At 51.4% G+C, this 24,181-nt stretch overlaps 3 protein-coding genes and 1 non-coding gene across 4 annotated transcripts in view; 1 reads left to right on the plus strand and 3 right to left on the minus strand.

Moving 5' to 3' along the window:
* Positions 1–4,393: 4,393 nt before the first annotated feature.
* On the minus strand, positions 4,394–9,504 carry Phb2 (prohibitin 2). Its single transcript, XM_045139628.1, has 10 exons — positions 9,325–9,504; positions 9,154–9,238; positions 8,860–8,939; positions 7,731–7,915; positions 6,709–6,838; positions 6,507–6,610; positions 6,049–6,126; positions 5,382–5,458; positions 4,927–4,932; positions 4,394–4,745 (listed from the first exon to the last, which is right to left on the minus strand). The coding sequence occupies exons 1-10, from the start codon at positions 9,449–9,451 to the stop codon at positions 4,718–4,720; spliced, it is 900 nt and encodes a 299-aa protein (XP_044995563.1). The 5' UTR covers positions 9,452–9,504; the 3' UTR covers positions 4,394–4,717.
* LOC123456498 lies at positions 6,206–6,443 on the minus strand. Its single transcript, XR_006634573.1, has one exon. It is a non-coding gene; the product is annotated as a small nucleolar RNA U89 (small nucleolar RNA).
* Positions 9,505–9,751: 247 nt separating the features above from the next.
* Positions 9,752–19,849, plus strand: Emg1 (EMG1 N1-specific pseudouridine methyltransferase). Its single transcript, XM_004668656.3, has 6 exons — positions 9,752–9,936; positions 18,325–18,426; positions 18,533–18,674; positions 19,022–19,080; positions 19,158–19,307; positions 19,593–19,849. Exons 1-6 carry the CDS (start codon positions 9,763–9,765, stop codon positions 19,704–19,706), a joined length of 741 nt encoding a protein of 246 aa, XP_004668713.1. The 5' UTR covers positions 9,752–9,762; the 3' UTR covers positions 19,707–19,849.
* Positions 19,850–20,259: 410 nt separating this feature from the next.
* Positions 20,260–24,181, minus strand: part of Lpcat3 (lysophosphatidylcholine acyltransferase 3) — a 50,255-nt gene continuing 46,333 nt past the window's right edge. The window contains exons 7-14 of the mRNA XM_045139805.1: positions 23,788–23,966; positions 22,760–22,868; positions 22,132–22,218; positions 21,876–22,042; positions 21,298–21,445; positions 21,053–21,211; positions 20,819–20,948; positions 20,260–20,631 (exon numbers count right to left, since the gene is read on the minus strand). Of these exons, the coding sequence (XP_044995740.1) occupies positions 20,832–20,948; positions 21,053–21,211; positions 21,298–21,445; positions 21,876–22,042; positions 22,132–22,218; positions 22,760–22,868; positions 23,788–23,966 (966 nt within the window). The 3' untranslated portion in view covers positions 20,260–20,631; positions 20,819–20,831. The remainder of the gene's footprint in view (positions 20,632–20,818; positions 20,949–21,052; positions 21,212–21,297; positions 21,446–21,875; positions 22,043–22,131; positions 22,219–22,759; positions 22,869–23,787; positions 23,967–24,181) is intronic.

A 24,181-nucleotide genomic window follows, 5' to 3' on the forward strand; every position in this document is an offset into this window, starting at 1 on the left:
ATGAGTACTCTCATTGAGTTGCCCTACCCTTTTTTTTTTTTTTTCTTAAAATAGTGGGTGATCTTCATTTATCTGTTATCCTTGGGTTGGCAGTGAAGATCACTGGGTGACAGTAACAATGGCAAGAGGAACACATGGGACATGATGGCTGCATGCCTAGGCTCTGTTTTAAGAGATTGTAGGATTAATTCTAGGTACCTATTGTTATTACTATTATTATTATTATTATTATTTTTGAGGTAGGGTTGTACTCTTGCTCAGGCTGACCTGGAATTCACTATGTCATCTCAGGGTGGCCTCGACTCTCACTGATCCTCCTACCTCTGCCTCTCGAGTGCTGGAATTAAAGGAGTGCACCACCGTGACCGGCTACCTGTTATTTAAATTTTTACTTTAATTAAATTCAATTTATTTGAGAGTGAGAAACTGTGAGAGCGAACCAACATGCCAGGGCCTCCTGCCACTGCAAATGAACTCCAGATGCATGTGCTACTTTGTGCATCAGGCTTTATGTGGATACCTGGACTGTCAGGCTCTGCAACCAAGTGCCTTTAACCACTGAGCCATCTCTCCAGTCCTGGTACTTATTCATATTGTAATTATTATTATTTTAGAGTGAGAGCAAGAGCGAGGGAGAGGGCAGAGAGAATTCGCACACCAGGGCCTCAGCCACTGCAATCAAACTCCAGACGCTTGTGCCACCTAGTGGGCAGGTGTGACCCTGCGCTTGCCTCCCTTTTGTGCATCTGGCTTGTGTGGGATATGGAGAGTTGAACATGGGCCCTTAGGCTTCACAGGCAAGCACCTTACCTGCTAAGCCATCTCTACAGCCCACCTCTTATTTTTTTTAATTTATATAATTTTCTTTGAGGCACTGGGGATAGAACCTAGGGTCTCTGAATATGCTAGGCAAGTGCTCTGTATCAAGGACTCGCTTAGTCCTCAGTCTAGGAAGCTTTATCATGCCCATTTTACAGTGGGGAAAAGTGAGACAGAGAGATCAAATAATTTGTTCAAGGTCACAAGACTACTGGGCTTCAAAGTTAGTATTTTAACTCCAGCTATCTGGCCTGAAGGCTCTCATTACCCTACAATACTCTCCTCATAGGGATTCATGACACACCTTGCTGCTGACTGCTAAATTCAACACCTCGGTTTTTTTGGAGGGTCTGGGAAGCACAGGTCTAGTGTGAGCCTCTTCCAGCTCCCATCATCTGCCCCAAGAGAGGACCAGGGCTCCTGAGGTACACATGAGTGCTTAGTGTTGTACCAAAAGACCTTTCACTTAGCCCTTGGCCTGCGGAGGTTGCTGGTGTCCTCATTCCTCCCTGCGTCCTCCTGGGCACTTTATACAGTGGGTTGACCTGAAGGTCAACTGTTTTATTATTTGGTCTCTTTACTCCTCTCTCTAAAGTGGAAGCTGGGTGTGTCATCTACACTTCGGGGGAAGAGCCGACTCCGGCCACAGGAAAGCCTAAGCAGCGCATGGGACCCCAGCACAGAGGGGTCACAGGTCCCAAGCCAGTGCTGGGAGCCCAGGGTGACAAGTCAGTTCCTCTCTCCTTGGGCTTAGATGTCATGGAGACCCGGGAGCCAGGCACAGTCCTCAAACATTACAGACAGGTATGGAGGGGGAAGCAAGAGACAGTGGTCAGGGATTGAGCAACAACAGCTCCCTGGAGCGAGGCCCTGGGGGGTGGGGGGGGGGAGGGTGGAGCCGTCACCTGAGGCCTCTGGGTCCCTCTCCCAGCAACGCCCCAGCAGCACAGAACAAAGGCAGGTCCCACCCTCTAACTGTCCCAGTTAACTGTCCCCAAGCAGGGCCTTGGTCTCTGGAGCGCACAGTAGGAGGTGGGTCAGAGGGCCCGGCCCAGCCATCCCTCCTAACTGGAACTGCTGGGAGGCAGCTCCCTGCCTCTTCCCAGGGGAGATCCAGTGATCTGGTGGGGTCTCTGCCCTTCGCTGCCCTCACAGGGCTGCCCAGAGACACAGCCCAAGGCCCGGGTGCCGGCCCAGCTAGGCCCTGGCTGGCCTGAGGGATGAGCCTTGAGCGCTGGCCCCCAGGCCATGGGGCAGTGCTGGAGGGATGGAGACTGGACCAGGGAAGAGGCCGCTGGCAGGGGACCCACGGGCAGCTTCTCCCTTTGTTTCTCTGGGGCTGGGCAAAGAATGGACGGCTCCTCAAGGGAGGCCTCCAGGAGAGCGGGGAGGCGTGCTGGGCTGGCCAGGCGCAGGGAGGGAAGGGGTGAAGGCGGGGAAGGGGGCAGCCTATGGCAGGAGGACACACCTGTGCGCAGGGTGGCGGGCGGGGCCCAGGTGAGGCGCGGTGCCGCCGCCGGGCAGGTGGAGAAGGAAGCGGGAAGAGCGGAGGCCCGGGCCGGCTCCGGGCTGTGGGATCTGGGCTTGATACCCGTCCTCTCCTCGGCACCCACCCTCCGAGGGGCAGGTGGGCCTGGTGGCAGGTAACAGCCCCCCAGCTAGGAAGGGATGCTGGGGCGCAACCAAAAACTAGGGCCCGGGGGGACGATGGCGGGGTTGGGTTGGGGGCAGGGGCCGGCCCGGGGCGGCCGGGGAAGCGCTCAGAGGCGGAGGACGTAGGGGTGAAGGAGGACTTCTGCCCCGTCTGGGCCTCGGAGATGGACAGCTCAGGGCGGGGCTGGTGGTGGGCGCCGGGGCGCACCCGGAAGTGTCCCCCGGGACGTGGCGGTGGGGGATGGGAGCCAGGGATCGGAGGCTTCTCCCCCGGAGCCGGGCCGGGCCCGGAGGGGGCCAGGCTGGGTAGGGGCCCCCATCTTACCCAGCAGTGTTTGGGTGCTGCTTGGGAGTCTAATACTGCCGGGTAATGATGGAGGCCCCTGCCCCAGTGTCCGCGCCTTCCACTGCTTTAGGCCGCAGGCTGGAGCTCCCCGCACCTTGTCCCCGCACCCTGAAAAGACCCCTGGCCCCGAGTTTAGGGGGCTGCAGAAAAGGTGGCTCTCGGCCGGCTTCCCCCCCCCCCCGGAGTCCCTCCTGCGGCCCGGTGGGCCCGAAGTGCAGCTGTCCGCCGGAGGCCTCGGCCCGCGCCGCAGCCGCGATCCCGAGCAGCCCCCGCGCCGAGCCCCGGAGCCGCGCGATGGCCGGCCCTGGGCCCATCTTCCAGTGCAGTGTTGGATGGTCTAAACGCGAAGCTCCTAACACTGTCTGTTAAAGATGGCCCCCGGGCCGGCTCCCTCGGCAGTGACCTTCGCGAGGCCTTGAGGACCGGGCGGGCCTCTGACCTTTAGCCCTCGGGATGGCGTGTGCGCCGGTGTGAATCACTCGGAGAAGGGAACAATGGAATGCGCGCAAAATGGCTGCCTCCAGAGCAGCAGCAGCAAGTTCTGGAAGCCTGCTTGTCCTCGGTGCTTCCACGGTCTCCGCACTGTGGATGCGGGACGGGTCGTGCTGATCCCGCGTCCTTGGCTTTGCCCTGTCGGTCTCAGGGTTCCTGCAGCCCAGCAGCCGGCCAGGGCCGGAGGCCTACCCCACTTGTTGCCCCACTAGGATCCAGCGCTGTAACTACCTTGGGCCCGCAGTGTGGTCCTGTGGTTTTACATTCCCCTTGTCTCCAAGAGGGTGAAGGTTGTATGTAGGGGCTACAGGTGTAAGCAATGGCAAAATCCTCCCGGTGCCTGGAGTTCAGTGTCTTTGGAAGAGCGTGGTAACTGTCAGTGCACTGCAGAGTGGCACAGAGGTTCTTAACTCAGTTGGGCCTGGGGCTATGGGGGAAAGCTCACATCCATTGATTGGGAGGATTTTTTCTTTTAATATTATTTTCAGAGAGAAAGAGGCAGAGAGGGAGAAAATGGACGTGCTATGGCCTGCAGCCACTGCAAAGGAACTCCAGATGTATGCACCAGATCTATGTACATCTGGCTAACGTGGGTACTGGAGAATTGAACCGGGATCCTTTGGCTTTGCAGGCAAACACCTTAACTCTCCAGCCCAGGCCCCCTCCCTTTTTTGTGCAAATAGCTCATTACACCCAGTGGCTAAGAAAGTGCCCTTAGCCTTCAGAGGCAACAGGACCCACTGGGCTTTGAACACTTTAGTCTCTGCAGAAACATGTGACCTCCCCACAGCTCCACAGAAGCCTGTTACCAAGGAAGTGAGCTCCCACTGGGGTCATCAGAGTTTTAGCCTGGCTCAGCAGGGCCACACCTAGTCCAGCCTTAATGAGTGTGTTAGCAAATAAGCAGGTTCCTTTGGTAGACATGGAAGGGGGATGAAGGGTTTATATGCTGTTTTGGAGCCTCGACTGCTGGGCTTTGGAGGGCCCAGACCCTCAACTGTTCAGGCTCCTCACGCCCTCTGCTGGCAGAGACCCAGAAGATGTGTTTACCACGAATCCCATTTAAAATGCAGAAAGCTTGACTTAGCATAATAAAAATTTATTGAGAACTTATGGGATGTGGTTCTCTCCTTCCACACGGAGGGAGGGAGCAACACTGTAGCAAATCACTGAGAAATCATACTGTCCCAACCCCACTTGGGTCAATACAGGAAGGAGGAAAGTCATTCACTCCAAAAGGGTTGGTCTCTAGTCTTCCTTAATTCAAGAACAGGATGGGTACAGAGGGACCATCACATGATACTGGGGTCAGGGTGGGGTGTGCTGGACCCCCTGGCTGGCTCCTCAGCAGGCGGAGGAGAAACACATCCACTTCCTTTCTGGAGATGGACTTTCTGATGACTGTCCTCATTTCTTACCCTTGATGAGGCTGTCACTGCAGAAAAAAGAAACAGATGACTGTCATTATTTGGGAGGCAAAAGTGAGATGCAAAGCACAGGGGCAGGGGGGATGGGGAGCAGCGTTCCCTCCTCCTGACTGAAGAGCTGTGAGGAAGTGGGTTCTGAGAGAAGATAGCCTGCAGAACCCCAAGCAACAAGGACACAGCCACACTTACCTTCCCCTGTGGACATGTCATGAAGCAAACACGAAACATGGAAAAAAACAAAAAACAGAAATGTGATTTGGCAGCTTCAAGCCCAGCCAGCTCTAAACCCTCCTTTGCTCCCAAGGGAAGACAACAGATGCAGCAGATGCCAGGAACCCTAGGCACTCATGAAAGGAGACTTGTTTACTTGGCCATGATTTCTGCTTTCCTTTCTTTAATCCCAGCACTGGGAGGCAGAGGTAGGAGGATCGCCATGAGACTACATAGTGAATTCCAGGTCAGCCTGTGCTAGAGTGAGACCCTCCCTCGACAGTCTTACTTGATCTCATAAAGTCAATCCCAGAGGATGCAAGATAGGAGCCATCACCACCCACTTTCTGGGAAGCTATGTGTTAAGCATCCTATGGATAACGCGTATTGTAACAGGCTCCAGAGCCCAGGGTGCAGATGCAGCGCGGTCTCACCGGGTGAAGCTTTCGTCCTGTAGGTTCAGCACAAGGTTGTCAGCTGTGAGATAGATGCGGTTCTGCGATGTGGCAATCTACAGAGCAGAGACAGATGCTAGTATAGGCCGTGTTCCTATGCAAAGTGAGGTCCCTTGGTGCATCACTTCTGCCAATAGGCAGGAACACAAGGCAGGGGGTGTCCTGAAGAGTCATTCTTGGGTGAGAAAAGGTGCCCAGGGAGGCAGTTACTCAAAAGAGAAACAAGGAAGATTTTAACTCCATCACATGTGTTGCAGTCAGGCTCACGTTGCTGGCAGAAATCACCCGACCAAGAGCAGCTTGTGAGAAAAAAAGGTTTGTTTTTGGCTTAATCTCGAGAGAAAGCTCTATGATGGCAGGGGAAAATGATGGCACGAGCAGGGAGTGGACATCACCTCCCTGGCCAACACATGGACAAGTAACAGGAGTGTATGCCAAACACTGGCAAGGGGAAGCTGGCTATATCACCCATAAGCCCGCCTCCAACAATCCACTGCCTCCAGGTGTTAATTCCCAAACCTCCCTCAACTGGGGACCTAGCAGCCAGAATGCGTAATTTACGGGAGACACCTGAGTCAAACCACCAGCGCATAACTGAAGATTTTTACTGTCAGGGACGCCCTGGGCCAGCGGCCCTCCCACTCACCGTCTTGGAGATGTTCTGGGCAGCCCGGATCTTGCGGAGCTTGATATAGCCAGGATTCTTGCCCAGGGCTTCTCCAAGGTAAGCAGGACAGGGTTAAGGTCCACACAGGCTGATTCACGCCCCTGCTACACCCTTATCCTGACAGTCGTCTCTGGGCGGTCAGATCCAGGGTTGTGCTCATGTGGCTTGTGCCCACCCCCATTTTGGTTGTCCCATGTGGACCTCCCTGTAGGCTGCTGCCAAGCACTGGCATGGCAGCAGACACAAAGGCAAGGTCAGCAGTGCTGTTGATCTGGCCTTACAGCGGGGAGCCAGGCCTCGGGTATCCCCACCAAGATTTCAGATCCACCCCTGCAAAAGCCAAGATTCACATTCGCCTTAGTCTCATCAGCCGGCCCGTGAGGAAGCTCAGGAAGCAGGGTGCCCAGGGGAGGGCCAAGCGCTCTAGCACAGGATATCATCTTGGCAGCCTCAGCCTCCCCTTCAGCCTGTACAATCTTCTGTCGTTGTTCCTGCTTTGCTTTCTCCACCAAGAACTGGGCCCGCTGAGCCTCCTGCTGGGCTGTGGTAGAAGGGTTGGCATCAGGCATGTGACACCATGGGCCAGCCCCCTCCCCTCCTGCCTCCAGAGGACCTTGCTCCACACCTCTTGGGACTTACCCACTTGCTTGGCTTCTACAGCAGCTGTGTACTCTCGACTGAAACTCAGCTCTGTGATGGCTACATCGTCGAGAATGAGGCTGAAGTCCTTGGCGCGCTCAGTCAGCTCCCGTCGAATCAGCAGGGACACCTGGGGGCAGGGGTGGGGAGGGGAAGGGAGGGGTGGTTTGAGGGAATCAGAGAACTGAAAGGAAGGCAACTGCTGTGACCATCTAAGCACCAGATCTCACATGGTGAGAAATTCACCAACTTCCTGGCTCTTCAGATGTTCACTACGAAAGACATGGTTCTACCTGCTGTTATGACGAGACACCACCAGAGAGGTGACCACTTATCTCACACTCCAACACAGTACAAATCTCAGCTTCATGACAAGTAAGGAATCTCTTTGTAGAAAGAGGTGCAGGATTAGGGTGGAGAGATGGCTTAGTGGTTAAGCACTTGCCTGTGAAGCCTAAGGACCATGGTTTGAGGCTCGATTCCCCAGGACCCATGTTAGTCAGATGCACAAGGGGGCCCATGTTTGGAGTTTGTTTACAGTGGCTGGAGGCCCTGGCACGCTGATTCTCTATCTGCCTCTTTGTCTGTTGCTCTCAAATAAAAATAAACATTTTTTTTTTTTTTTTTAAAGAGGTGCAGGATAAGTCTAGATGGTCACTGTTTTCTACTATGCTTAGGCACCATTCACATTCTAGTGTTGCTGGTCGTTTCCTGCCGTGATAATCAGGGTAACACTGAAAATAAACCCGACCCTCTGCCTCTACCTTCTGAGCTACATCCCCATTTTATTTTTTTTTTAGGTAGGGTGTCACTCTAGCCCAGGCTGACCTGGAATTCACTATGCAGTCTCAAACTCACAGCAATCCACCTGCCTCCTGAGTGCTGGGATTAAAGGTGTGAACCACCATGCTAGGCTATCCTCAGCCTTACAACCTTTCCTAATAAACTCTATTTTCTAGTATCCAGTACCCGGAGCTGAGGAAGGACGCGCTGTTGCTATGTGGATGGCGATGGAGTCAGACCTGGGCTCGCTGGGTGATCAGCTGGGAGGCGTTGAACTTGGCCACCACGCTCTTGAGCACCTCGTTGACAATGGACGGCAGCACTCGCTCCTCGTAGTCCAGCCCCAAGCGCTGGTACATGCTGGGGAGCTCCTGTGCATTGGGCCGAGACAGCACTCGCAGGGAGATGTTCACCATCTGCAGGTCTGAGGGAAAAGTTAGCAATGCCATCAAGACAAGTTCTAGACCCCCACCATTCCTTCCCAAAATTCTCAGTGATGCTGCACTTCCCCAGGGGAGGACACAAATCAGGTTGGCTGACAAGATGGGACAGCACAGGTAAAACGGGTCCTTATTCACCGTGACAAACTCAACTACAAGTCCTCCACAAATACAGCTATCTTTTTCTTTGTTTTAGGTGGTGGTTGTTTTGAGGTAGGGTCTCACTCTAGCCCAGGCTGACCCAGAATTCACTATGTAGTCTCAGGGTGGCCAAACTCACATTCTCTCACCTCTACCTCCCAAGTGCTGGGATCAAAGGTGTGCACCATCACACCTGGCTACTTCTTTCTTTCTTTTTTAAAAGACATTTATTTTCAAGAAGAAAAACTGAGAGAATGGTTGTATAGGCTTTACATCGGTACTGGGGAATTGAACCTGGGTCCTTAGGTGTTGCAGGTAAGTGCCTTAACCACTGAGCCAATTTCCCAGCCCCCAGTTGACTATTTCTACTTGGTCCTAGTAAGTAAGTGACACAGTAAAAATAGCATACCGTGAGCTACCCACTTCTGAGTGTACATGTGACCAAGGAAGAGGCCTGGAGAATCTCATAGACCCAGCCAAGAGAACTAGTGACAAGTGGGCTTGTAACTTAAGATATGCAAGCATCCATGTACCGGAATGCATTCACTTAATGCAGGAAGTGGGCCGTTTTCTCACTCTAGCCCAGACTGTCCTGGTTCGTGTCGATCCTACCTCCGCCTGCAGAGCACTGGGATTACCGGCGTGGGCTACCACTCCTGGTGAAGGCAGGCTCTTTTGATGAAGGGGAAATCAAGGCCTGAAAGTCCTCACACTACATCTTCCTTTCTGGCCAGATTCCTTTCTTTAGGTATCCCACGTGCCACGCCGCTCAACTGCCCACACTCACCTTTGGAGCCTGTGGGGGAGGAGATTTTTCGGGGTCTGGCCCGAATGTCATAGATGATGGGGTACTGGAACCAGGGGATCCTGGAGGAGAGAAGTCAGGAACAGGCACTGGGGAACTCCATCGCACGTGCTCTTGGGCCCCCGCCCCCCGTAACCACAGACACCAGGGGACCGACTCTCGTCCTGCTGCTCGAGTTTCGCAGCCTTGTCCCGGGCGCAGGGGTGAGCAAGGCCGGTGGCAGACAGCGGAGGGCCGCGTCAAGGGTGAAGGGTCAGGGCGTCTGCCCGCCATTACCTGAAGTGGAGGCCTTCGGCTAGGATGGTGTCTTGCTGCACGCCACCGATCCGATTGAAGAAGATGGCTCGGTGCCCGCCTTCCACTGTGGGGAGAAGGGTGGGCATGAAGGCTTCGCCCGGCTCCCCCGCGGCAGGGAGGCAGGAGCCCGGCGCGGCACGGGCTGCTCACCCGTGAACACGGACTCGCGGACGCCGTAGGCGACCGCCCCGGCCCCCAGCAGCAGCTTCAGGGCCGTGCCCATGCCCCGAGGCCCCGCGGGCAGGCGCCCCGCCAAGTCCTTCAGGTTCTGGGCCATGTCTGATCCTGCTCGGGGCGCCGCCGCCTTGTGCCCGGCTCCAGCTTCGAGACCGCGCCCGTCCGCGAGGCTCGGCGCCGCGGCGCCAACGGGAGAAAGGGCACCGGAAGTGCGCCCCCGCCCCGCCCCCGCGCACAGGAAGCGCGTCTCCGGAAGTCCCGCCCCGCCCCTTCCGGGGCCGTCCCCCGGAGTCGTCCGTCAAGCCGGCCTGCAGCCATTCAGCGTCTTCAAAATGGCAGCGCGGCGGCCGCGCGGACTTGGGCGCGGCGCCGGCGGGAGCGCGGTGGCGCGGCTTCCGGTCTGCCTGCAAGATGGCTGCGCCCAGTGGCGGGTCTCGGCCTCGTGAGCGGCGCTTTGGGGAGCAGGAGCACGAGCGGGACTGGGACGCCGCGGCCCCGAAGAGACCCCGCTTCGGCGTAGGCGGCAAGAGCGGAGGCCGTCGGCTCATTGTGGTGCTGGAAGGGGCCAGTCTGGAGACGGTCAAGGTAGCTGGGAGTAGGCGCCGCCGGCACTGGCAGCGTGATCGCGCGGGATTCCGGGGCTTGCGGATGGGGGGCAGGCAGGATAGAGCCAGCTGAGGGCCAGCCTGGTTTGGAGGCATGATGACCTCGTTGTCGTTGGCGTCCTGGGCTGTCAGTGTGTATTATTTGGGTTTTTTTTTTTGCTGTCTTTGGTTCTCATTCCACTCCTCGCCTAGTTTCTTATCGGTTTATCAGGATTATGTGATGCAAATCATTTAAGTTTAGGGGAGCTGTCTGTTGAAGCCTCCCGCGTTCCAAAGGCAGATAACTGAGAGCTGGCTACTGTAGCGTAGCTTGCTCAGCATCTTGTTACTAAGGCCGTGGTGTTTCATTTGCATCAAAAGTACTTCCATTTTCTCTATATTTCTGCCTATCTTGCAGATGTCTGGACCAGATTATTTAGTAAATCCATCACCCATCCACCCTTTAACCATCCGTCTGTCACCTACTTTTCTAATCGAATGTATTGCTCGGCTGGGCTTCTATATTCCAGGCTGACCTTGAACTGATTATTTTAGGACGGCCTTGACTTACCTATCCTCATTCTCCTGTGTCGGCCCCCCTACTGCTGGGGTTATAGGTGCCATCCTGCCCAGGTTATGTGGTATGGGGGTTTGGACCTAAGGCAAACACTCCACCAACTGGGTTACTTCCTCAGCCTTATTCAAAAAAAATATTTTACTTTTATTTATTTATTTGAGAGAGGGCAAGAGGGAGAGAGAGAGAACGGGTGCGCCAGAGGCTGCAAAAACGAACCCTAGATACATGCGCCACCTGGTTTACGAGGGTACTGGGGAATTGCGCCGAGATCCTTTGGCTTTGCAGGCAAGTGCCTTAACCGCTAAGCCATCTCTCCAGCCCCTATATTTTTATTTATCATTCCTTTTCCTATGTATAATAAAAGCAGCAATTTTCTTTCCTAAAACCTTGTGCAATGTTCTCATTCCTTTTTTTTTTTTTTTTTTAATTGAGGCAGGATCTCACTCTAGCCCAGGCTGACCTGTAGCCCCACGCTGGCCTGGAACTCACCTCAGCCTCTCAAGTACTGGGATTAAAGGCATGTACCAGCCGGGCATGGCGCCTTTAATCCCAGCACTGGAGAGGGAGGCAGGGGTAGGAGGATCCCAATGAGTTCAAGGCCAGCCTGTAACTACATAGTGAATTCCAGGTGAGCCTGAGTTAAAGCAAGGCCCTACCTCAAAAAACAAGAAACAAACCAAACCAAACCAAAAGGCATGTACCACCACACTGTACCTCCTTCCCTTATTATTTTTGATTTTCAAGGTAGGGCCTCACTTTAGCCCAGGCTGGCTTGGAATTCACTATGTAATTTTAGGGTGGCTTCGAACTCATGTTGCTCCTTCTACCCCTGCCTCCCAAGTGCAGGGAGTTTAAAGATTTGGGAGCATAGAGAATGAAAGGGTGAGTATAGGCATTCTAGGGCTTTTTGCTACTGCAAATGAACTTCAAATGTATGGCTTTACGTGGGTACTGGGGAATCGAAACCCAGGCTTTGAAGGCAAGTACTTAAAACACTGAGATCTCCCCAGCTAGCCCTCATTCCTTTTTTTTTTTAATTTTTTTTGTTTTTCAAGGTAGGGTCTCACTCTAGCCCAGGTTGACTTGGAATTCACTATGGAGTCTCAGGGTGGCCTCGAACTCATGGCAGTCCTCCTACCACTGCCTCCCGAGTGCTGGGATTAAAGGTGTGCACCACCACACCCGGCTCATTCCTTTTTCCTTTTTTCTTTTTTTTTTTTTGTGTGTGTGTTAGGGTCTCACTCTAGTTCAGGCTGATGTGGAATTCATGATTAGACTCAGGATGCCCTCGAACTCACAGCGATCTTCCTACCTCTGCCTCCAAGTGCTGGGATTAAAGGCATGTGCCACCATGCCCAGCATCTTTTATTTTTTATTTTTTTAATATTTATTGGAATGTGGGAGAGAGAGAGAAAGAGGCAAAGAGAGAGAATGGCCACTGCAAATGAACTCCAGATGCATGTGCCACCTTGTGCATCTGGCTTATGTGGGCACTGGGGACTCAAACTTGGGTCTTTAGGCTTTGCAGGCATGCACTTTAACCACTAAGCCATCTCCCCAGCCCGTTGTTTCTTATCTTTTAGAGCTAAAATTGCTCAGTGAGTAGGCCAGGAAGTTTTGAAGTCAGGTATGAAGTTTTTGGTTTATTTTTTGAGTCAGAGTCTTACTGTGTAGTTCAGGCTGGCTTGGAACTTTCAATTCTAACCTCAAACCCCCCAGTACTGGACTTACAGGTAAGTGCCATCATGCCTAGCCAGACCTGGATTTTAATCTCGGTTCTTAGCTCTTGCTTAGTGCAGAAAAAGTTTGCCCTCTGTAACGTGGCTGATTCACACAAGAAATGTCAGTCTTTTAAAATAGTCCATTTTGGTAGCTGGGCATTGTGGTGCATGTCTTTAGTCCCAGCACTTGGGAGGCAGAGGTAGGAGGATTGCTGTGAGTTCAAGAGCACCCTGAGACTACATAGTGAATTCCAGGTCAGCCTGGGCTAGAGCAAGACCCTACCTTGAAAAAAGAAACAAATTAAAAAATAGTCATTTGGGGCTGGAGAGATAGATGGCTTCATGGTTAAGGCAGTTGCCTATGAAGCCTAAGCACCCAGCTTTGATTCCCCAGTACCCACATAAGCCAGATGCACATAGTTGCATGTGTCTGGAGTTTGTAGTGGCTGGAAGCCCTGTTGCGCCCATACTTTTCCTCTCTAATAAATAAATTTAAAACCTTTATTTTTTTTTTCTATTTTTTAAATAGTCTTTTTAGCTGGGCAGGGTGACGTACACTGTTATTTTTATTTTTTGTTCATTTTTATTTATTTATTTGAGAGTGACAGAGAGAGAAAGAGGCAGGTAGAGAGAGAGAGAGAGAGAGAATGGGCGTGCCAGGGCTTCCAGCCACTGCAAACGAAGTCCAGATGCGTGCACCCCCTTCTGCATCTGGCTAACGTGGGTCTTGGGGACTCAAGCCTCGAACTGGGGTTCTTAGGCGTCACAGGCAAGCGCTTAACTGCTAAGCCATCTCTTTGGCCCTGGCGCACACCTTTAAGCCCAGTGCTGAGGAGGCAGAGGTAGGAAGATTGCCATGATTTTGAGGCCCCCCCCCCCGAGACTATGTAGCAAATTCAGGTCAGCCTGGGCTAGAGTGAAATCCTACCTCAAAAAAACCCCCAAAACAAAAAGTAGTCCACTTTCTTCTTCTTTTTAATTTTTATTTATTTAATTAATTTGAGAGAAAAATGGCAGAAAGAGAGAGAAAGAGAGAATATGGGTGTGTCAGCCACTGTGAACAAACTCCTGATGCGTGCACCACCTTGTGCACCTGGCCCATGTGGGTCCTGAGTAATTGAACGTGGGTCCTTTAGCTTTGCAGGCAAGCATCTTAATCACTAAGCCATCTTTTCAGCCCTCTTTTTTTTTTTTGAGGTAGAGTTTCGCTCCAGCCCAGGCTGGCCTCAAACTCACAGCAATCCTCCTACCTCTGCCTCTTGAGTGGGATTAAAGGCATGCGCCACCATGCCTGACAAAAGTAGTCCATTTTCTAATACTCTGAGGCAAGAACACTTTGTCCTCCATTCTGTTCTTCCTCAGCCACTTGATTAAGATTGTCTGGGAAAACTTTTTTTCCCCCCATTAAATAATCAGATTTCCTCTCATTTTCTTTTGTAATGATATATCCATCCTAACTACAGGCTCTTACTCCTTCCTGATTGTCCATTTTTCCAGCCTATTAACTCTGAATACTAATTTTGATATGACATATTAGCAGTCCAGTATTAACTAGTTTGCAAATGTGAAAATCTTGCTGTGTTGCCGCAGTGTTTGAGGCTGTAGATTCTTTTTTTTAAAAATTATTTATTTATTTATTTATTTATTTATTTATTTATTTATTTGAGAGTGACAGACACAGAGAGAAAGACAGATAGAGGGAAAGAGAGAGAATGGGTGCGCCAGGGCTTCCAGCCTCTGCAAACGAACTCCAGACGCATGCGCCCCCTTGTGCATCTGGCTAACGTGGGACCTGGGGAACCGAGCCTCGAACCGGGGTCCTTAGGCTTCACAGGCAAGTGCTTAACCGCTAAGCCATCTCTCCAGCCCGAGGGGGTAGATTCTTATTGAATTGCTTCGGTTCAGGTAGTTTTGTAACCCTAGGTAACCAGTTCACTTAGTCACTTCACATATGGGGATAAAAGGAGTTTGTATGTATGAAGTGTCTGAAATAACTAAATATTATCTACTCCTGGTAACTTTTTCCCCACTGTAGGGTGTCACTGTAGCCCAGGCTGACCTGGAATTCACTCTGTAGACTCAGGTCTCAGGGTGGCCTCGAACTCACAGTGATCCTCCTACCTCTGCCTTCTGAGTGCTGGGATTAAAGATGTGTGCCACCATGCCCAGCTTTTTTTTTTTTTTTTTTGAGATAGGGTCTTGCTCTAACACAGCCTGACCTGGAATTCACTCTGGAGTCTCAGGGTGGCCTCGAACTCACAACTATCCTTCTACCTCTACCTCCTGAGTATGGTGATTAAAGGCATGGGCCACTAATGCCTGTGGCTTGGTAACTTTAAGGAGTTGAAAAGGTTATGGCCAAATTTAATTTGCTAGCATATATTCTTAGAATAATTTTGGAACATGCTTTAATTGGTGGTATTTCAAGGGTGACAATTTATAGCTGGTTGAAATTTTTCTCAGACTGTTATCTCCCCCTTCCCCAAGTACTGGGACTGAACACAGAGCCTGTGTATGCTGTGCAAGCACTCTTACCACTGAGACCTGTCCCCGGCTTTACTGTTCGTTTTTTTGAGGTAGGGTCTCGCTAGGCTCTAGCCCAAGCTGGCCTGGAATACACTATGTAGTCTCAAGCTGGTCTCAAGCTCACGTTGATCCTCCTACCTCTGCCTCTTGAGATTAAAGATGTGAGACACCAAACCGGGTGTGGTCGTGCACGCCTTTAATCCCAGCACTCGAGAGGCAGAGGTTGGAGCATCACCATGAGGGCAAGACAACCCTGAGACTACATAGTGAATTTTAAGTCAGTCTGAGTTAGAGTCAGACCCCACCTTGAAAAACCAAAATAAATAAATAAAAAAGACACCATGTCTGGCTTAAAAAAAATTGTATTTATTTGAGAGCGAGAGAGAATGGGCACGCCAGGGCCTCCAGACATTGCAAACAAACTCCAGATGCATGCACTACCTTGTGCATCTGGCTTACATGGGTTCTGGGGAATTGAACTGTGGTCCTTTGGCTTTGTAGGCAAACGCCTTAACTGTTAAGCCATCTCTTTAGCCTGGCTTTTTTTTAAAGATAGGGTTGCTCTGGCTGGCCTTTACCTCATTCTGTAACCTAGTCTGGACTTGAATTTGTAATCCTCCTGAATAGTTGGCATTACAGGCCAGTACCATCAGGCCTGGCTGTATTGTTTTTTTTTTGTCTTTCTTGTATTGGTACCTGTTGCTTTTGCCAATCTCGTGTTTTTTTTTCCCCCAGTGTCTTCATATATTCTAGCTTCCTATGAGTTCTTTGAAAGCACTAAGTTCTTTTTAGCCCAAGGCCACTGAATATATTGTTAATTGCAAACACCCCTTTCTTATTTTTTTTTTTTTTTTTTTTTTTTTGGTGTTTAGAGGTAGGGTCTCACTTTAGTCCAGGCTGATCTGGAATTCATGGCAATCCTCCTACATCTGCCTCTCAAGTGCTGGGATTAAAGGTGTGTACCACCATGCCTGGCACTCATTTAAAAAAATTTATTTATTTGAGAGGAGAGAGAAAATGGGTGCACCAGGACCCTCCAACCACTGACAATGAACTCCAGATGCATATGCCACCCTGTGCATCTGGCTTACGTGGGTCCTGGGGAATTAAACCTGGGTCCTTTGCCTTTGCCGGTAAGCGCCTTAACTGCTGAGCCATCTCTCCAGCCCTCTTTCTCAGTTCTTTGTCTCACTGATTGTTACTTATCTGCTCATTTATTATTACTGTTTTTGTGATAGGGCCTCCCCAGGCTGGTGTCCTCCTAATTGCTGAGATTACAGGCACATGCCGGCATGTCCAAAGAGTCTTACTTGTGATGCTTTTGGTTTTTCAAGGTAGGGTCTCACTGCAGCCCAGGCTGACCCCGAACTCATGGTGATCCACCAACCCTTGCCTCCTGAGTGCTGGGTTTAAAGGTGTGTACCCCCACGTATTGATTTTTTTTTTTTTTTTTTTCGGTATTTGAGACAGGGTTTCATACTCACTCAGAGCAGCCTGGAATGCCTCAGCTTCGTCAGTGCTGGTTACGTTTTATGATGCTGCTTGTTTCTGAGTTATAAGGCTAAGCCACAGAACTGTGGTCAAAATAGAGCTGTAGACTATTAAATGATGGTCTGTGGGCGGGAGAGATGGCTTAGCGGTTAAGTGCTTGCCTGTGAAGCCTAAGGACCCTGGTTTGAGGCTTGATTCCCCAGGACCCACATTAGCCAGATGCACAAGGGGCGCGTGCGTCTGGAGTTCGTTTAGCGGTTAAGTGCTTGCCTGTGAAGACTAAGGACCCTGGTTTGAGGCTTGATTCCCCAGGACCCACATTAGCCAGATGCACAAGGGGCGCGTGCGTCTGGAGTTCGTTAGCAGTGGCTGGAAGCCCTGGTGTGCCCATTCTCTCTCTGTCACACTCAAATAAATAAAAATGAACAAAAAAATTTAAAAAAATTCTGTTCTGTGTTTGAGGTAGATAGAAGTATAGAGGTGACAATGGAATGACTCCCTGGTGTATATTTCCTGTTATAATACCCCGTGAACCACCTACTTTACCTTATGTTTATCACAGTTTGTAATATCGCATGATGATCATTTGTTTTTGTGAGTACAGAAAAGTTCTTTCCTATGGGAGGCAGAGGTAGGGTTGCCATGAGTTTGAGCCAGTTTGAGACTACAGAGTGAGTTCCAACCTGGAACAATAAAAGGCCTTTCCCATATCTCCAAAACATATGGTTTTCATCCTAAGTCTTTCCTGTATCTTTAAACTCACAGGATACATAGTTTTCAAACTTACTCATAAAATACTTCTGATTATATGAAACTAAAAGTTCTCATTTTTTTTTATACCATTACTGTATGTGAAATACATTATTTTCTTTTGTGTTTCATTAAAAGACCAACCCTACCCCCAGTTTTATCCTTAAGGGTTGAGTTGGATTATTCATAAGGTTCCTTTGTTACCTCACGGTTTAGTTTTCTTTTTCTCCTTTTTCTTCTGTGGCACTGTACTTTGAACCTAGGGCCTCTTGTGTGCTAGGAAGGCATGTTCTACCGCCGACCTCTATCCTCAGTTCTTGATTCTTCCTTCTCTGATTTGCATATGCAGACGTGTGTGTATTTGTGAGGAGAGAGAATGGGTACACCAGGGCCTCTTGCTGCATATGAGCTCCAGATGCACACACCCCTTTGTACATGGGTCCCGGGGAATTGAACCAGGGCTGGTAGACCTTGCAAGCAATTTCCTTTTTTTTCCTTAAGATTTTATTTTTATTTATTTATTTGAGAGAGAAAGAATGGGCATGCCAGGGCCTCTAGCCACTGCAAACATACATGTGCCACCATGTGCATTTAGCTTACGTGGGACCTGGAGAATCTAACCTGATCCTTAGGCTTCACAGGCATGTGCCTTAACTGGTTGCTAAGCCTTGTTTCCAGCCTGAGCCATCTCCCCAGCCTTGCTCCTCTGACATTCTTGTTTTGTTCACTACTCAAAACTTCAGTCTTTTCATTTTCTATCGCTGCTCTCTGAGTGCTGGGATTAGAGGTGGACACCACCATGCCCGGCTGTTTTGTTTTGTCTTTTTTGTTTGAGTCCTAATCCAGCTCAGGCGGCCACTGAGCTCCCAGTGCTGCCTCCGCCTCCCAAGCAGGGAGTCCAGCACACGTCGGCGTCATTCCCTGCTCTGTCATTAGCGCCTGCTTACTGCTTCTGCTCAGACTTGCAGCCAGGCGCTCAGGGCCTGTTTGTCTTGTGGACCAAGGACAGCATGTGCGTATGTTCCCTGGTACATGCACATTGGCCATGGGCTCCGCCTGGCCTTAGGATCTTGTGGCCTTGCCTAATAACCACGGGTCATAAGAATTAAATCCAGTGTGCCCTTCCTCTGCCCCCCCCACACACACCTGGAGATGAGTTATTTTGTATTTAGGTTGCATGTATTTCGAGGAATCCTGTGAGAGGCTTGCTGGCACTCTAGGGTTTCCGACGTAACGTCTAGTGTGCGCTTGAGGATTGGCCTGTGGAGCAAACTGCTGGGCTAGGTAATTAACTTACATTGCTGTCGTGGTCTCTGCTCTTCAGGCAGGGAAGACCTACGAGCTACTCAACTGTGACAAGCACAAGGCTATGTTGTTGAAGAATGGGCGGGACCCCGGGGAAGTGAGACCAGACATAGCCCACCAGGTAACTGCTGGGACAGAACTCGAGAACCTTTCCCCTTTTCACAGAAGACCAGGCCGCGGAATGCTGCCCTTCAAGCTTCACTGTGCCTGGCTTCTCCCTTCCTCAGAGCTTGCTGATGCTGATGGACAGTCCCCTGAACAGAGCTGGCTTGCTACAGGTGTATATCCACACACAGAAGAATGTGTTGATTGAAGTGAATCCCCAGACTCGAATTCCCAGAACCTTTGACCGCTTTTGTGGCCTCATGGGTGAGCAGCTTAGGGTTTAACTCCGAATGAACTTGGCGGTAGGGAAGAGAAGAAGGGGAGAATTACATGTTGGGTTCTTCAGTGGAAGAGCAACATGATTGCCAGGGGGCAGACTTGTATTATTTCTATGTTCATGGAAGTGTGACTCTCCTGTTCCTGATTGAGTGATAAGTCTGAACCCATCATGGGCTCAAACTGCCTAACTACTGTTTGCAACATTTTAAGAATACAGTGTGGATGTAAAGGACACAGAGAGAACCATTCTTAATCCTGTGCACTGTGCATTTTTCTGGTTAGACCACTGGGTATTCTCCATCTATCCCTGAATTCTTTTCTCCCCTCCCCAGTTCAGCTTTTGCACAAACTCAGTGTTCGAGCAGCTGATGGCCCCCAGAAGCTTTTGAAGGTGAGGTGATAAAGCCTACTGGTTTGTGGCTAGGGGACTGGGACTGTTTCTAGGGCTGACTTTTCTTTTTTCTTTAGGTCATTAAGAATCCTGTGTCAGATCACTTTCCAGTTGGCTGTATGAAAATTGGCACTTCCTTTTCCATCCCAGCTGTCAGTGATGTGCGAGAGCTGGTGCCAAACAGTGACCCTGTTGTTTTCGTGGTGGGGGCATTTGCCCACGGCAAGGTACAGCCTAGGCTCAGCCCTTAAGATTCTTCATAGAACTGAAGCTCAGTGCAGAATTCCGAGAACATTCTGACAATCCTTGTTCTTACAAGTTTGGAAGAAGTAGGAACAAAAAAGTGCTAGTGATTTTGTGATAGACAAATCTAGGATCTTCCTCTTCTGTAGAAATGTTATGTTAAACTGCATTGCTACTGAAATAGTAGCTCAGCTATGCTTTTCTGTTTTGAAGAAGGTCTGAACTTGCTACAGGGTCAGAGTTGGCTGACCAGACCATTTTCTCCGCAGGTTAATGTGGAGTACACCGAGAAGATGGTGTCCATCAGCAATTACCCCCTGTCTGCTGCCCTCACCTGTGCCAAACTCACCACAGCCTTTGAAGAAGTGTGGGGGGTCATCTGACCACCAGCAGACTCTAGTTCTGAAACAAGGACTGTTGGCTTTGCATCCGTTGACTGTCTAGACTGACTGCTGGGAGGTTAATTAGCTTCTTGTAATACTGTACATTTTTTTGTGTGTGTTCTATAAATACTTTTGCAAATCTGGTTGTTTTGGGAGGTTCCTAAACTTAGCTATGTATAGTGGTATCAATTATTTCCCTTAGAGTTTAGGTGAGGTTTCGCTTGGCATAGTGTTGCATACCTTTAATCCCAATGCTCAGGAGGCAGAGGTAGGAGGATCGCCATGACTTTGAGGCCACTCTGAGACTGTATGGTGAATTCCAGGTCAGCCTGGGCTACAGTGAAACCCAACCTCGAAAAAACAGAACAAAAAAGTGTAGGTGAGGTTTCAGAGTTGGTTCTCGTTGCTTCCAGGCTTTGAAAGCAGGCTTTACCTCCTGACTTCCCATATCCTCATGCTAAAAAGAAGAGACCTTCATGACCTCAGCTATGGCAAGGACAGAACTGAGTGCAAAAGAAAGCAGTCAGGGAAGCTAGCAGTGAAAAACAGAACAAACAAGTAATTTTTTTTATCTGGTATAGTTCCAAGATAGAAAAAGTAGAGCAGGCAGGGCCTTGTACCCTCCCCTCCCCCCCATGGGGGGGGGTGGCGGTATCGGCACATATACAATCGTGGATTGGCAGAACACAACAGATTCCTGGCTAGAGGGGAGAGATAAGGCAACGTGCATGGGGGAGCCCCAAGGGGTGGCAGCCCCTCTGCTCCTCCCACAAGAGCTTCCCCCTTGGCCTGGCGAAGACTGGCAGAGGCACAGCTGGAGGTGTTGTGGCTCCCAGCTCCCTGGCTTCTCTGTCTCTGCTCTGGGCTGACGGAGTGCTCTGAGAAGGGACACAAGTAGTTTCTGCCCGGTCCTGCTCTAGGCCACCTGTAAAGCAGTGTGTGGTTAGAAGGCTGGCTTAAGTTATGGTCCTTGGTCTGTGGCCCTAGAAGCTTCCTCCTAGCAAGCTGGAATAGGCCCGTGGTGTTTCCTCAGTGGGCAGGGCATGTTGAGATCCTCCCCAGCCTCCATCTCCTCCCTTCCAAGCCCGTGCTTCTGTAGGGTGCTTACTTACCAGGGGCAGATTACTACTCCTTTTTCTTTAACTTCTCTTTCCTTGGCACCATTGCTTTGTGAACATAAGGCAATGTGAATAGTAGGATCAAGAAGAAGACGTGGCCGAGAAAATAGATGGACTGATAGACCTGTGGAGACAGAGGCCGCTGAGGCAGCTGTGAGGCACGGGCTGCTCTTTGCTACTCAAGTTCTGGGGCCTCCCTGGTCACCTTGCACTCAGGTCTTTACTTACCTTGAGCCATTTGTCCCATGTGAAGAGGCAGAAGGCAGTCATGGAATAGCCCATGAAGAGCCAGTGAATGGTCTGCTGCACCAAGTAGTAGAAGGGCTGTAGGACAGTGATGGAGGCGAGGCCGCTCAGGGTGGGGCTCTCTTGAATGAGGTTGACAGCCTGGGTAGGAAGGAGAGGTCAGCGTCCTGTCTTTCTCTTTCTCCCTTCGAGCCTCCCCCCCCCCCCCCGCCCCCCTTGAGTCGTACCTGCTTCTCCACAACAACAATGAGGAATTCCATCTGGAAGCACACCAGGTACCCTGAGTGCAGCCCGTGCCAGAGGGCCAGGAACAGCAAGGACAGACCCTGCGACAGTTCTTTGTTCCCAAGGAACTTGAGGCGTTTGAAGACATAACTAGAGGAGACAGTGGGCAAGGCCAAGTTTCAGCCTGGCTCCTTGCATTCTCACTGTTCTGTTTCTGGGATGGGGTGCCCACAGGGGAGTGGTGGCTGGCTCCTACTTGTGCCCCTGCGGTGCAGGAGGAGTACAGACAGGGCAGCTTGGAAGGCAGACGAGCCCCGAGGTGCTGGCACGAGGGGGCAGTGGAGAAAGGTCAGGCCTTCTCAAGCTGTTTCTATGCGGTGCTGGGTGGAGGGCACAACCAGCAAGGGGAAGAACTGGGGCTAGAAGTCAAGGTGCGAAGCTCTTACAGAACTGGGGAGGGTGGTCCTAGGTGGGACAAAGCTAGTGCGAGTGACAAGTATTGGACGTGGACAGAGGTGACAAAACATCCCTACCCTAAGCCTAGGGAAGGAGCATGGGCCCAGGCCTCCAGACTGCTCACCGGGCCACCCAGGCGTTGGTGTTGATGTTGAAAGAGGCTATGGTGCCGTTGAAGCGGGGGTTTGTCTCAAAGAGCCACACCTTCATGTTGGCACAGGCATCCCATTTTGCTTTTCCATTTTCTTCAAAGCCATTGAAGCCCAGCCCGGACAAAATACACACTCCTTCCTGCGGGAAGGGCCAGTTCAGGGCACTTGCCACTCTACCTCACAGGCCTCCCCAGTTTGTTTCTATGACCGTATGTCTTCTGTACTCACTGTGACCAGCCAACAGGTGACGTATTTGTACAGTACAAACTTGCCCCAGACCAGCATGTACATGCAGCGGAACCAGAAAGGACGGCTCTTGGAGGAGAGAGGACATGGGCGTTAAGGACGGCTCACCCTGGTGGTGGTCTGCTTCCTCACACCCGCCAGCGCCACCTCTTTACAACTGCTAAGGGAAGAAGGGCCGAGCTCCTCGGAGCCTTACAGACAAGCTCCTTCTTCTTCTGTTGCCTGCCTCTGCAGCGCCTGTCTGTACAGCCCGACAGAGCACAAGCCAGCTTTCCGAACTCTGCTTTGCTTTATGAGCTCCTGCCCCCCCCTTCCCTCCCCCTGGCAATTGAAAGAAGAAAAGCAGCTACTGGGCTCCAGGAAGCCACTCGGGGTGGAAACAGCAAGGCCTGTACGAGAGGAGAGGGCCAAGTGCACCGGCACAGCCCTCGCCTTGAAGGTCACTGAGCAGAGCCTTGGCCCGGCTGGCACTGCCGCCGCCTCACAGATCCACAGCAAAAGCAGCATGCACTTGCAGGTGGCACTGCCTGCGTCTATGCTAACTACAGGAGTCCTTGCTTGTCCCTTTTCTCTGGGAGGCAGGCGCACTGCCGTGTTGGTGACCACTCACGTCGTAGTCTTCGGTGAGGAGATAGTCTTCGGTGATGTGGGGGCTGAGCAGAGTGTAGCCCACCAGGTAGACGAGGCCCAGACTCAGGCGCTTGAGAGCAGGTATGGTGCTGGAAAGGAGTAAGTGGGGTCACGGGCAGCAGGGCCTCGCCTCTGCCCTTTGACCTGCGGTTGCTGAGAGGCCGTGCAGGCTGTAGCACAGCCTCAGCAGCTCGGGAGCTTGGTGGCCTGCAGACCTCTGACTGCGCTGCTAGAGCTCAGGTTCAGCACGTGCCCGCCCACAAGGAGCTGGACGCCCTACGTAAAGAACTGTAACTGCCAATTCTGAGTGTGTTCCTGCCTCTTGAAGTCACCAGGTGAGGCGAGTTCCCAGTGAAGGAAATCTGGTAACTTAAATTTTCTACGGATTTAATTTTTCCTTTGTTTTTGAGGTAGGGCCTCATTCTAGCCCAGGCTGTCCTGGAACTAACTCTGCAGTTACAGGCTGTCTTTGAACTCACAGCAGTCCTACCTCACCCTCCAGAGTGCTGGGACTAAAGGTGTGCGCCACCACACCTGACTGGGTTTGTACTTCTTACATCTTTCAGACACGGGCTCCCTGTGTGGTCCAAGCTGGCTCGCTTCTCACCCCAGTGCTGGTGCTTCAGTGCACATCCCCAGACCTGGCTTTTGCTGGCCTGGAACTCACTATGGAGTCTCAGGGTGGCCTCGAACTCACAGCAATCCTGCTGCCTCTGCCTCCTGACTGCTGGGATTAAAGGCGTCCACTGCCATGCCTGGCTGTTTTACCTTTTATATGAGAAAACAGGCTGTAAAGGCAGGACATAGAAGTGAAAATTTACATTTGTGCTACAGCACAAAAAGCTAGAAGTAGCTCATGCTCAAGAGTGGGCAGTACGGGGTACCCAGGTGACTGGCAGGGCCTGGGCGAACTGGATCAGCGGGCTAGGCCCAGGCTGCCCTGTTGGAAAGGCCCTTCTGACTTGACTTTGTGAACACCTGCGCAGAGGTCTTGACTGGGGCAGTTACCTGTTTGGCATCTTCCCTGGAGTGTCTGTCAGCTGTCCCTGCACCAGCTTCATGTAGTGGTTCATTGAGAACTGGGGCCCTACCAAGAAGGCCCCGTAGAAGTAGGAGAAGCCGGCGACTTCCAGCAGGGAGGGGACGCCCCGAATGGCGTATCTCTGCTGCTCAGAGGACAAGGAATTCTATGCCGAGAAGAGAAGGCAGATTCAGGACAGCCTTGGATCTCCTCCAGAGCCAGTGTGCGTACTCCCCACCCTTTGCCCCGCTGCTTGGGGTTCTTCAGCTTGCCTTCTCTTTGGGGGATGGAAAAGAGCTGCTTCATGTGGAAATGTGGGGTAGCTTAGCCAACAGCTGGCTGTTGCTGCTTTGACAATGCCTTGCTGGCACTGATCTCTGG

This window comes from Jaculus jaculus, chromosome 23, assembly GCF_020740685.1.
Source record: "Jaculus jaculus isolate mJacJac1 chromosome 23, mJacJac1.mat.Y.cur, whole genome shotgun sequence".
NCBI classification, from domain to species: domain Eukaryota; kingdom Metazoa; phylum Chordata; class Mammalia; order Rodentia; family Dipodidae; genus Jaculus; species Jaculus jaculus.